General features: G+C 43.4%; 1 protein-coding gene across 12 annotated transcripts in view; it reads left to right on the top strand.

Moving 5' to 3' along the window:
• The window catches only part of RBFOX2 (RNA binding fox-1 homolog 2), a 175,154-nt gene that overhangs the window by 116,262 nt on the left and 46,542 nt on the right, over positions 1-12,350 (top strand). For 10 of the 12 annotated variants that reach the window (XM_071551679.1, XM_071551680.1, XM_071551681.1 and 7 more), the window contains one exon: positions 6,026-6,172. In XM_071551679.1, coding sequence (XP_071407780.1) covers positions 6,026-6,172 — 147 coding nt within the window. The remainder of the gene's footprint in view (positions 1-6,025; positions 6,173-12,350) is intronic. The other 2 variants (XM_071551675.1, XM_071551676.1) reach the window with 1 other exon arrangement.

The raw sequence follows: 12,350 nt of genomic DNA, 5'->3' as shown, positions 1-12,350 counted from the left end.
TATTTCTTGCCTAGACTGAGATTGCAGAATTTTCCTCTGTAATTACTTTTCATCCCTTTAGTAATTAAAGTGATTGCTCATGTGAGGTATTTCAGGTGAAGAATATATTTAATGAATATCCTCAGTTATTTTCTAGTACTGCTGAGCAGGTAGACATGAGGAAGAACCAACTTCAAATAAGTAGTAAGGTGCTGATTGTTTGGCCACCTCAGCTTAGAAATTGCTGTCTTGAGGTTGCAAACCCTGACATTTAACATCAGGGGTTTCCTTTGAATATGAGGCAGATTATTTTATTATTTTGAGTATGGGGCAGGTTATTGTCAGCACTTGCAGACTTGTATCTAATGAGGCAGATTTAAAAATGAGAAATGAGAAATAAATCAGCAAATATCATAATGTTAGAGTATACAGTTGTGGTACTTCTGTGTATCTGACAGGTTATAGCAGATCTAGCAGTAGTACAGGGAAGGATAATAGTGATGATGTAGCAGGTTCTTTATGAAAAGAAATGAAATCTTCACTTACAAAAAGAGCTGACAGGAATGAAGGCATATGACAAGCACATAGAATATTGGATGGTAAGGGAGCTAAAATAGGGAACCTTCCCATTTTTACTTACTTGGATGCACACAGGAAATAATTGGGTGCCATGTATAAAAAAGAAAAAAATGCAGGTTTTACTCCTTGTTTTTTTCCGTATAATGAAGAACTTGGTATTGCAACTCTTGTCCACAAGATGCTTTGTAAGTTGTGACATCCACTGGCTTAGTTTCCTGGAGAAATATCACTGAACATTTGCCCTGTTCTTACATTCTTCCACAGATTTTACTCCTGGTAGAAAGAACATAATTGTCTTGATGGATCCAAAGTCTGTTACTGTGTGATTGTTCTTCTGAAACTGTCAATGGAGTGGACCAACGGGGGATGCCCACTAACTTGGGAAATCTTGCTGTCTCTTTCACCATGTCAGAGCATCCCAGTTTTGTGAGGAATGGGCTGGAGCTCCTTACAAAGGGTTTGACTGTGACCAGCAGAGCAGGCATTTCAGAGGGCTCTGTTTCACTACTTCTTTGAAAGGTGGGGTTGAAGGGAACCAAAAGACCAAAGTACTAAAGAATTCCATTAGAAAGAGCCATCTTTAGATTGAAAATGTTATCTGACAAATCAGAGATGTCGTGCAGGATAGGTAGCAAAGCTTCCTATGTGCTTTCCTATGTTAGGTTTGTGTTGAGGTATGTCTTTAATGAGGAAAGTGAACCAAATGACTTAAGCTTCAGTGTGTCTGAAAAGAGGTAACTAACAATCAGAAAAAATATGCCCTGAATTTGTCTGACTATACTGAAAACAGTAAAAAGCCATGCAAAAGTTACTTGGTATGCCCTTAGCATTTTTATTGTTTTTTGGCATACAGAGTACTTTGGGTAATACTTAATTGTGCCTGTAAGTAGCCCAAACATTTTTTTTTTAATATAACATTGCTGGCATCTCTGAAGAATCAAGCACACGGATATAATTGTAAAATTATATTCACTGCTGGTGACAGATGATGATTAGCCCTGTGGTCTTCTGCTAAACTAGTGTTGTTTAAGGAGCAGAAATTCCCATGGCTTTTGCTCTTGGATGTGTGGGATCTCAGTCCTACTTTGGTAGAGTGTGATGAGGCAGGAGAGGGTTTTTGTGTCTAGGGTCTAATTCTTCACTCATTTTTCCACCAAACCTGCTCACTGGCTATCTGTTCATTGGTGGGTGACTTGTTGGTTTGACATAGGTTCTTCACTAGAAGTTGCAGAGATGTTTCCACGGTATCTGCACTCTGCTTTGCGGTGGGAAGGTTGCCTTCTGCCACTGTAACTTTCACGCCTTTTCTCCCCAGTTCTTCAAGCTCTTGATCCAAACAAGGTTGGGTGTTTGGTTTTGGCTTTTCTTGAATTCTGGAGTGGTCTAGGAGGAGTGGAGTGAGCACAGTCTGTCTCCTAGGTTTTAAGCTATCCAAATTCCCTTTTAAATATAGTTATTAGTTACGGTTTGTATTTTGTAAATATTTTCTTTGCAGTGATTTGTGGCTCTTAACCTCCTCATTATGATTCACCACATTCTGAACTGCCTGCTTCTTGAGGGAGAGAGCAGGGGGTTGCTTTATGCTTGTCTGTAACTTGGACCAGAAGCAGTTCCAGTTCTGGAAGCAAGTAAGAGATGTAAACAGAATGTGCTGGGTATTAATCTCTGTGCTGGTCTGTCACTGGTGCTTGTCTGGCTTGCTGAGGACGTAGCCTTCTGTCTAGCCATGCAGATGGGGATCTCAGAACTCAGGTGGTGCTGAAGGCCCTGCCTCCCTGCTGCTGAGGAGAAATCCCCAACATCTGATTGTTCACCACCTCCATTAGGACTGTCCATTTGAGAGGTGGAAGATGGTGTAGAGCTGCCCCCAAACCTCCCCTTTTATGTGGGCATGTGCACATGGATACATCCATGCTTCTCTTTGCAGATGCCTCCTCTTGCTTAGGTTTTCCTTACTGCTGGTGATTGTAAGGGAGGAGGTGACATGGGGGCACAGGCAGTAAGTAGTTAAAAGCAAAGCACGTGCCACAAATGTCCTGAGCTCTGATGTGTTTCTCAGTAACCTTGAGCAGAGCTCAAAGCTTGCATGTGCAGGCATGAATGACATTATCACCTGCATCAGTATATGTTACACAGACTATGCTGAGGAGGTACAGTGAATGCAATGCCGTTCCTAAATGCGAGATCTGTGCCGCAGCATGTCTCTGTGTTGCCTGACAGGCACTGAACGTCTGTTAGCTTCCCTCTGAGCTGAATTGCTGTCCTTAGCAAAGGGAGAGGTCCATTTCTTCGCTGTGACATGTCATGAGACCAGAAGGAGACTAAACTCAGTGTGGGGAAGGAGTCAAGGTGGGGACTGGGCACTTGGTGAAATGCTTTTGTCTGTGGCTTGTTCAGGGTAGCACTGTTGCCAGTGTCTGTTATGTGCTGCCTGAGAACAGGCTCCAGGCCTTTTGTTTGATCTCCTTTCTAATGAATTAGGCCAAGGAATACCTATAAAAGGAAGAAAAGAAAGATTTGAGGAGACTATTTCTTTAATTTATGTTGAAGCTGAATGTGTGGCACTGGACAGATGTATTGAGCTAATGTTACAGTGGTGGACAGTTCAAATCTTACATTAGGGCCATGGACAATAGAGGCAAGGGAGCTACAGCATCCAGAGAGAGAAGGTATTTAATGTTAAACTACTACTGAAAAATCAGGTTATGTGAAAGCCTGAAAAACATTTGGGGACTCTCAGTGTAGTTAAAAAGGTAAGAGTGGACCAAGATCTGCTCCTTCTATTGTTTCTCCTCTTTGAAGCATTTGTCTTACCGTACACATCTCATGTGCTGCAAAATGACACTGCCATATGCAGGACCAGCTGTGAGTGGTTTTGAATGGGCCACTGTACATGATACATTGCACCCTTGGTAAGAAAGGAGTTCTGCCCTCTGTCTAGGAACAAATGGATAGAAGATGAGTGCAAACAACATTCCAACTTCCTCCTCTGTGGAAACAGCAGATCCAGTCCTGTGCAACCCATATTTGAATTTAAAGACTAAAACATTTCTGTCATCACTCTTTAAGGATCTATGCATTTCCTCATTCACATAGCAGTAAATGCACCTTGTGCATGGGTATTTGCTCTCTTGCCACATCCACGAAAAGCCACAGAAAACACAGGATTTGGCAAATTGCACGAGGAGGGCTCCAAGTGGATTTTAAGTATCCCTTTTAGCAGGAGTGTTAAGTGATGCTTAGGAGTTACTTTGAAGCACTCACTTGCAGGTGTTGTATACAGTGGTGATAGATAGGCTACTCCTGTGTTTTGTCCTTCTTGGACAGATTTGCCCTGAGGAGCAGAGCACTCTGATGGAGTCATAAAAGAACCCCCACTAAATGGCATGGTCTGAGTTGATCGCAAGCCAGCTGCATTGATTCTTCCCCCAGGGTGCACTCTGTGTGTTTGGAGAACCTTTTTGTCATGGGGTGAGTGCAGGAGAAGAGGGGAAATAATGGGTGGGAGCAGCTTTTGAATAAGACCAAATGGAAGTTTCTGATGTTGTTTTTGAAAACGGGATGTTTGGGAGATGGATGAGTCTTAGCCAAATAAAAATTCTTCATTTTGCCAGGCTTCCCCTGAGATTTGTGCAGCTATGGTAAGTAGAGATACTTGCCAGGGCAGTATCTTCATTCTTCTATCACAGCTTCATTTGTATTAACCAGATCAAAAATGTTTTGTGCTGCTGCACAGCCTTCTTGAAATGAAGTGGAAAGCTGCTATTGCTTTGCTCAGCTTGACAAGACCTCAGTGCTTTACTGTTTGCTTGCTCTTATCTTTATATATACTTGGTTTATAACCAATATGCAAGTTCATGGTCATGTCTGTAAGTGATATTTCTGGGCAGGAAACACTCTGTTGATGTTGCTGGTTTAGTGTATCAATGGAGAGATGGTTCTAGATGTTCATGAGGTGTTCTGTATTATGCAGAGCAGCCTAACAAGTCCAGTCAGTGGTTAGGGAGTCATCGTGGGCAACTCCCCTCGGGTTTCATTCGTCTTTGGTACACAAGTTACATGCTTAAAACAGGGGAAAAAAAGGGCCCAAAACAGCAAGACCCCCATCCCTATTCTTGCATCTTTAAGGCCTGTGTGTGTTCTTGAGAGTGCTTTAAAAAGACTGACTCTAGCAATTGCACAGTCCTTGCCTTCTTGTAGAACTTTTTTACTTGATGGGTTAAGGAAGAAGTCAGGTTGGCATCTAAAGACTTGAAATGACAGTTAAAAGTGCATCACACAGGTAGTCAAAGCATGACTCCTAAAAGACTGAGGCAAACAGCAGGAGATGAGTGAGTGGGTGAGTGCTCTTTGAATACCTTGGCCTGTCAGTGCATGTGCTTGGAAAGGGACAGAACAATAAAACCGACCAAATTGTAGACTTCTTTGTTCTGTAGCTGTGGTTTTGAGGTAGTTTTTGTGACTGAAGTGTGAAAAATGCCATTTTCTCATCAAGCCATTTTCCAAAGGGGTCTTGCCTTTATATTTAGTGCTGTGCTCAAATTTTACCACTTTGTAGTCTAAGCCCACACAAGCAGCTGAGGTTCTCTTCCTTTCTTTTCTTCTGCCAGTGATCCCTGTAGGGGCATTAGGTCTCTCCCCTGGCACACAGGTCTCCCTTATTCCTCTGCCTGTGTGCTGTACATTTTCTGTGAACAAGAACTCCTGACATACCTCTTGACCTTGCTTTGCAATGCCAGTCAGTGCTTGAGAATGGTGGAACAAATTCCCTTTCTTAGCTGTGGAATTGGTAGCAGAGAGTAGCACTTGAAATTTTTATAAATCTTGCATTGATGTGACTGTTTCCTCTTCCTGGGCTAACTTTATGGTACAAGAAAAGTTAATCAAAGACATCCGTAATCTGTTCATGTATGGATTTTACCATTTAATTATAGATCTCCTTTTGGGGTAATGTTTCTCTGAAGGGAGCTTGACAGAGCAGATGCCGTTTTGCCTGGGGATGCACTTCTGGTATTGGCCTGGTGAAGAGCTGCCACTTTAGCTGTGGGATTTTGATGATTGTATGAACATCCTGCCACATGAGATTAGAGTGATGGCACTCCCTCCCAGCTCCAGGATATGGAAGATCCGCCTCTTCATTAGAGCTTTCATATGGTGGCAGCTGAAGTGAGGAAGAACAGACTAAAAGAGAGAAGCAATTTAAGAAAACCAAAGACAAATCTACTAAGCTGATAGGTGATATGAGGGGAGGGAGACTGAGATCTCATTACTGTTTATTCATGGAAAGGGAGGAGAAGAACAAAGGATCAATTGTTAAGCGCTGCTGGCTTTATCAAAATAATTGTCAGGTGCTAGATAATGCAATTACAAGTGTAGTCCTAAGAATTTAAGAAGAGGTAGACACGGCATGTGAAAGGAATTTGTGTGGTTTATACTCATGCACATACTTTTGTCTTTTTGATTTCAGCAGACAGAAGGAGGGGCACAGACAGATGGACAGCAATCACAGACACAGAGCAGTGAGAATACTGAGAGCAAATCCACTCCAAAACGACTTCATGTGTCTAACATTCCCTTCCGTTTTCGAGATCCTGACCTCCGGCAGATGTTTGGGGTAAGTTATCAGTGCCTTCTAAGGAATGGCAGATTCTCCTTCCCCACAGGTGGGACACCTGGTACTGTTGTACTCATGTGAATGAAAAGCCCTTCCCCCTCAGTTTAGTCAGCATACTGTAAAATATTTGCAGAACTAGGACAATTGGTAGCATTTAACTCAGCTGGTAAAATACACATGTGAACTTTAACAGTGTTCTTCCTATCAAGTTGCTAATAGAATCATAGAATGGTTTGGACTGGAAGGGACCCTAAAAATTGCCTAGTTGCAATACTTCTGCTTATAAGCAGGGACACCTTTCACTAGACCAGGTTGCTCAGAGCTCCGTCCAGCCTGGCCTCAAACACCTCCAGGAATGGGGCAACCCACAGCTGCTCTCTGGGCAACAATTTTCAGTGCAATCTAACAATTGGTTTGGGAAAAAAACCCCAAACCAAAACAACATGAAACTTCACTTTCTTTCTGAGTAAAGACTTGGATTAAACATTGATTTAATATATCCCTTACAAAGTACTGTTTTACAGTTGCATAGAAACTTGATGAAATATTTATATCTTTCCTTGTGATCCATTTTTGTGATGAAAAATTGCTTCAAGGAATTTGCCAAGTGGCAATTGCATGTGGAAAAGCTAGTGCAAGTCAGATGGTATTTTACATCGTGTATGATATACGTTCTGTTTCTTCTGACCGAATAGTTTGTGATCCCTAGCCCTTGTATGCTTATTCATTCTTCTCAATTTATAAGATCTTTGAGGAAGAGTTTGTTTACTTAAGTATAGGTGGTGACTCTTTCCATGTGAATACAGAGATAAATGTTCTAGATGCTTCATGATCTAACCTTCAGGTGAAGTTATCTATATATCATCATCATCAGGAGTAGTTGACTTGTTGATATAATTACAATATGGTCCTTGGGTGATGATATGTGTTCTACAGTCTTAAAAAGATATTTCTGGTTAACAGTCAGGAAAGACCTAGGCTAAAGTTCCTCTAGTCACCTTAGGCTTTGAGTGTGTACCTTGGTCCTCACTGCATAACCAGCTGCTCCTCCAGATTCTACAGTATTCTTCTTGTTGTATCTCCTGAGACATCTCTATGGGTGTGTGTCTCAGTTTAAAAGAAACCAAGATACCTGCCAAGGAAAATGAGGACTAGGAAGGGGGCCTCTCTCCCCAAATCACCACAGCCTTTGAAATTAACAGACTTAAATCAGAAAATGTATACAAGTATATATATGTATAACCAAAAAACCCAGAACAGAACAAACAGCAACACTGTAACAAAACTTTCAGACAAGTAAAGTTCTCTCTCTGCCCCTTCAGTGCAGTTACATTCACAGACAGCAGGAGGTGATACTGTGCCTCCGGAGGCAGCAGCCGCGACATCTCATGGGCTCTGGCGAGGCAAAGACAGGGGGCAGGGAGAGATGCTGGCTCCGAAACTCATGTGGGAATGGCGGCCCCAGAGACAGGCTGAAACCTTTCTGGAGGCAGTGTAGGAACCCTCTCACTGTCCTTTGTCTGAATGCATTGGGAGGGGTTAGCGACAGCTCTGCAAATGGTGCCGGCCCCTCGCTGAGCCTGTGTGAATCCAGGCAGTGGAGACTGTTCTTTCAGAAGAAAGGCACAGGGCACATGGAGTCGGGGGCGAGCCAGGAACTCCCCTCCCAGTGCTTCCACCCAGTAAGCAGCGGCTGGCACCCAAGCAGATGGAGGAGGAAAGTGTGGCAAGCACCAGGAAACTTATCTCTCCCCCCACCTTCCCCAGTCTTGTCCCCAGCCATCACATTGGAATGCAAAGCTATCAGCCGTCCCTTCGTTTAGGCTTTAGACAGCTGGCTCTGAGAGCAGGTAGTGGGGGACTGGGCTTCAGCAAGCCATCATATTCTGGTTTCCAGCTCCCAAGCCCCTGTGTTGGTAAGGGACAAAAAAAAATTCTATGAAAGATTTTGGAAACTATAGCAGTGTGTGTACATGCACGTATGTTCTCACATGCAGTGTAGTGTTGCAGTATTGTAAATATGTCAAATTCATGGGCATCAGGCTTAGACTGCTATAAATGAGAGAAGAATTAGGCTTATTTTTTCAAAGCTTGGGCACTACAAAGTGACCAAACATACAGAAATGTTAAAAATTTCACTGATAGTCTTAACAAGAGCTCCAGTTGCTATATATTGTGAGAGGTCTTTGCTTCTTGTTCTTGAAACTTTTTGCATCCATAAAAAGCTATTTTGTGGATGAGGCCAAATGGATAGGAATGACCAAAATGCAGGAAGGCAAGGCTGCTATTCTGCAGGACCTGGCCAAGCTGGAGAAATGGGCTGAGAAATATCTTAAGCTACTCAGCAAAAATGAATTTCAGGCCTTCCATCTGGGAGGAAATAACCCTTGCAGCAGTACGGGCTGGTTGTCTAGGGAGATGCCCTGCAGTAAAAGATGTGGGGTCCTGATGGAGACCCACTTGAACATGAGCAGCAGAGTCCTCTCACTGCAAAGGGGCAGAGATCGCACCCTGGGCCATGTTAGTGAGTAGCCAGTAGGTCCAGGGAATGGGATCCTTTCTGTGTCTTCAGCAGATGTTGGACTGCATCTGGAATACCGTGTCCAGTGGGGGCTCTCCAGTGCAAGAAGTGCACATCTAAATGAAATACTGGAACAAACCTAGTGGGCATCACTGAGATGGTCAGGGGGCTTGCAGAGCATGGCACGTGAGCAGAGTCTGAGGCCTGAGCCTATGCAGCTCTAAGAATAAAAGGGCAGAGGGAAGCTATTTTGGTTGTCTGCAACTCCCTGATCAGATGATACAGAAAAGATGTATCCAGGTTATTTTTGATTGTGTGTTATGAGACGAGAGACAGCAATCACCAGTTGGAACATAGGAAGTAGAATCATAGAATATCCTGAGCTGGAAGGGACCCGCTGAGATCCCACCATGTGCCTGAGAGTATTGTCCAAATGCTTATTGAACTCTGTCAGACTTGGTGCTTTGACTGCTCTCCTGGGAAGCCTGTTCCATTCTCCAGCCACCTTCTAGGTGAAGAACTTTTTTCCTGGTATCTAACCTAAACCTCCCCTGACACATCATACGGTTCCCTCAGGTCCTGTCACTGGTCACCAGAGAGAAAAGATTTGTGCCAACCCTTCTGCTTCCCCTCATGAGGAAGCTGTAGATTGCAATGAGATCTCTCCTCCGTTTCCTCCAGACCAAACAAACCAAGTGACCTCTGCCACTTTTCATGCAGCTTCCTCTCTAGGCTCCTCACCATCTTTGTTGCCCTCCTTTGGATGCTCCCTAATAGCTTTATATATTCTTTATATTGTGGCGCCCAAAATGGCACACAATATTCAAGGTGAGGCCATCCCAGTGCACAGCAGAGAGGGACAATCCCCTCCCTCAACTGGTTGGCAATGCTTTGCCTGATGCCTCCCAGGAAAAAGCTATGCCTCCTGGCTGCCAGGGCACTGCTGACTCAAATTCAACTTGGCACTGACCAGGACCCCCAGGTCCCTTTCCATGGTGCTGCTTTCCAGTATCTCATTCCCCAGTCTGTCTGTACATCCAGGGTTGCCCCATCCCAAGTGCAGAATCCGACACTTGTCTTAAACTTTGTACAGTTTGTGATTGTCCAGCCCTGTAATTTGTCTAGGCCTTTCTGCAGGGCCTCTCTGCCTTTGATATATCAGTTGGATATCAGGAAAATTGTTTCTACTGTGAGGGTGCTTAAGTAGTGGAACGTGTTTCCCAGGGATGTTGTGGAAGCTGCATCCTTGGAGATACGTGTCTTGAGTGGACACAGCCTGGCCAGCCAGGTGTCGTTAGACCTGCTGTGAGCAGGGGTTGCACTAAACAACCTCTGGAGTTAATTCCCAGCCGAAATTTTGAACCTGGGATTCTGTTGCAAGAGAATTGCGTTTGCTTCCGTGTCGTTTATACCTTCGGTTGTCATACTTTTGACATCTGCTGGAATGTTTTCATAATGAAACCCATCTCCTGGCAATCAGTGATTGATGAATCTTCTCAGTTGCCTGCTCTGCTTTTGTGAGTTTTTAGCTTGCTTTTTGCTGTTGCAGGGCTGTGTGGTAGGCAGATTCATTCTGTTTGGATAAATGGTTGCTGAAATCACAGCCAGTTCTTGTACCACCTGCTGCAATCTGTATTTATCATGTCCTGTTACTGCTGCTCCCCTCTCCTGGGAGCTGCATCGCATACATAAATTGTTTCACGTTGCTGTCCCTTCTCTTGGGACTGGTGCTTGGCTTGACAACTAGCCCTTTTCACACTCATTCACCTTGATGCTCTTCCTCCATGTGCTTCTGGTATGGGAGGCATGGATGAGATGGAAATGATAAGGACATCCAAGTCCTGGCAATTTTTGCCTCTGCTTTACAGATTGGGAGACCCAGACAGTTTAAATGAGCTACTGTCCTAAGAAGTGACTTATAGAAAATGCAGCCTAAATAGCTGCCGTAAGATTTCCTGCCCATTTTTTGGGCCCATATGGTGTCCCTGTTGTTCATGGAAGGGATGGGAAAATAATGCCACGCGAACTGGCATTCTGGTGTTCCTCAAGTTACTTGTTGCGTGTTTATTTTTTTCTCTAAACATCATCTCAAGTTCCAGCACAGTGATGTGATTTTAACTTGGGTTAATGGTATATTTCTTTTAAAACCTTTTTGGTAGTTTACCTGACCCTTTGGTTGGTGAGAGCTGTGCCTACCAAAAGAGCATTCATCTTCTGGGGCACAAAAACTTCCCATGTGCCATTTTTCTGTAATAGAGAACTTTGCTACTTTGCCAAGGAAATAATCAGTGATTCTTGCACATCTTCCTTTTTCTTTCAGTGCTGCTTCTCTTTGCATGCTCATAGCCTCGAGCAGGAGAGCATTTCTCTCTGAATCCTGCTTGCTCCTATTTCTTTTTCAGGATCAGGATGCTCTCCTTTGGGTGACTCACTGAAACCTACCCTTTCTCCCAAAGGGGACTCATGGTTGTGTGAGTCTTGAGAGCTATGACTGGCCTGTAAACCCCCATCTTCTCCCTCTCCCTTCTGTGTGTCAGGTCACATCTCTTCACTGTCCTATCTGAGAGACTTAAAATCCTCGCCTGGAGTGATTTTCCCAAGCTACTGTACAAAGAGAAGAGTTGGGTAGACAGTAAAGCTGTGGAGGAAGAAATAAATGTGATGGTAGGGAGGGAGTAAAGAAGTCCCCTCAAGAATGGAACAGCATGCGGGAGGTCAGCCCAGTCCTGGGGCACAGAAACTATCTAATGCTTTTGCCCAGATTTGAGTAGAGGGCGACTTCAGACATGTTGTTCCATGTGTGATTAAATGGATTTTACATAACACTCTCTAAACTTGCACCATTTGTGAGAGGGACAAACATAAGAGTTTCTTAACAAATTCCAATTACTTGGATTCCAACCATTTCTCAGCTATTGTGTGTTTCTAGATATCCTCAGGAAAAGAACAAACACTTCCTTATGTATATGCATCTTACAGGAAGGCAAATAAAATAGCCTACTTAAAAACAGGTAATATTTGCTTGACATTTCATGAGGCCAATAAAAAGACTTCCAGAAAGCCTCTAGAAGGAATAGGTCATTTTTTAAATGCACACAATTCTGCACCCACTGTGGAATAAATCAATTGTTGACCTTGTTCTAGCAGATAAAGAAGAGTTAATAGCTGACCTGAAATCCCACTGTTGCCTAGGTACCAGTGATTGTTATTTGTCTGTATTTGCTTTGTGCAAACAGAATATGGCATCAGGCAGTAATATAAGGAGCTTCAGAAGAGTCTGTTTCTTGGAGTTTACACAATTGGCAGCATAACTGTCCAGGAAGATTTCTTTAAAAGAAAAGTGTTAATGGAAGCTGTAAAGTATTCAGCAGCATCATACTGATGGCCAAAAAGGCATGATTCCACAGTCAGGGTATTTGTACCTTGCCTGGTTGACTATGTAATTTGTACCAAAGGAGGATGAAACAGCACTCACCAATATTTAACAAAACAGTAGACCAGATAAAGTACATCCAAAGATAATAGCCAAAGCAAGGAGCTCAGTTATTCATTAATGCTAATTTTTAGCCAACTCTTGTAAGTTATGGGGAGTTTCAGAAGTCTAGAAGAGTGCCCACCAGGACTTACTGTTGAAAAAGTCTGAAAGGGATGACCCAA

The sequence above is a fragment of the Pithys albifrons genome, chromosome 3 (genome assembly GCF_047495875.1).
Source record: "Pithys albifrons albifrons isolate INPA30051 chromosome 3, PitAlb_v1, whole genome shotgun sequence".
Lineage (NCBI taxonomy): Eukaryota > Metazoa > Chordata > Aves > Passeriformes > Thamnophilidae > Pithys > Pithys albifrons.
This window is presented reverse-complemented; position numbering and strand designations above follow the sequence as displayed.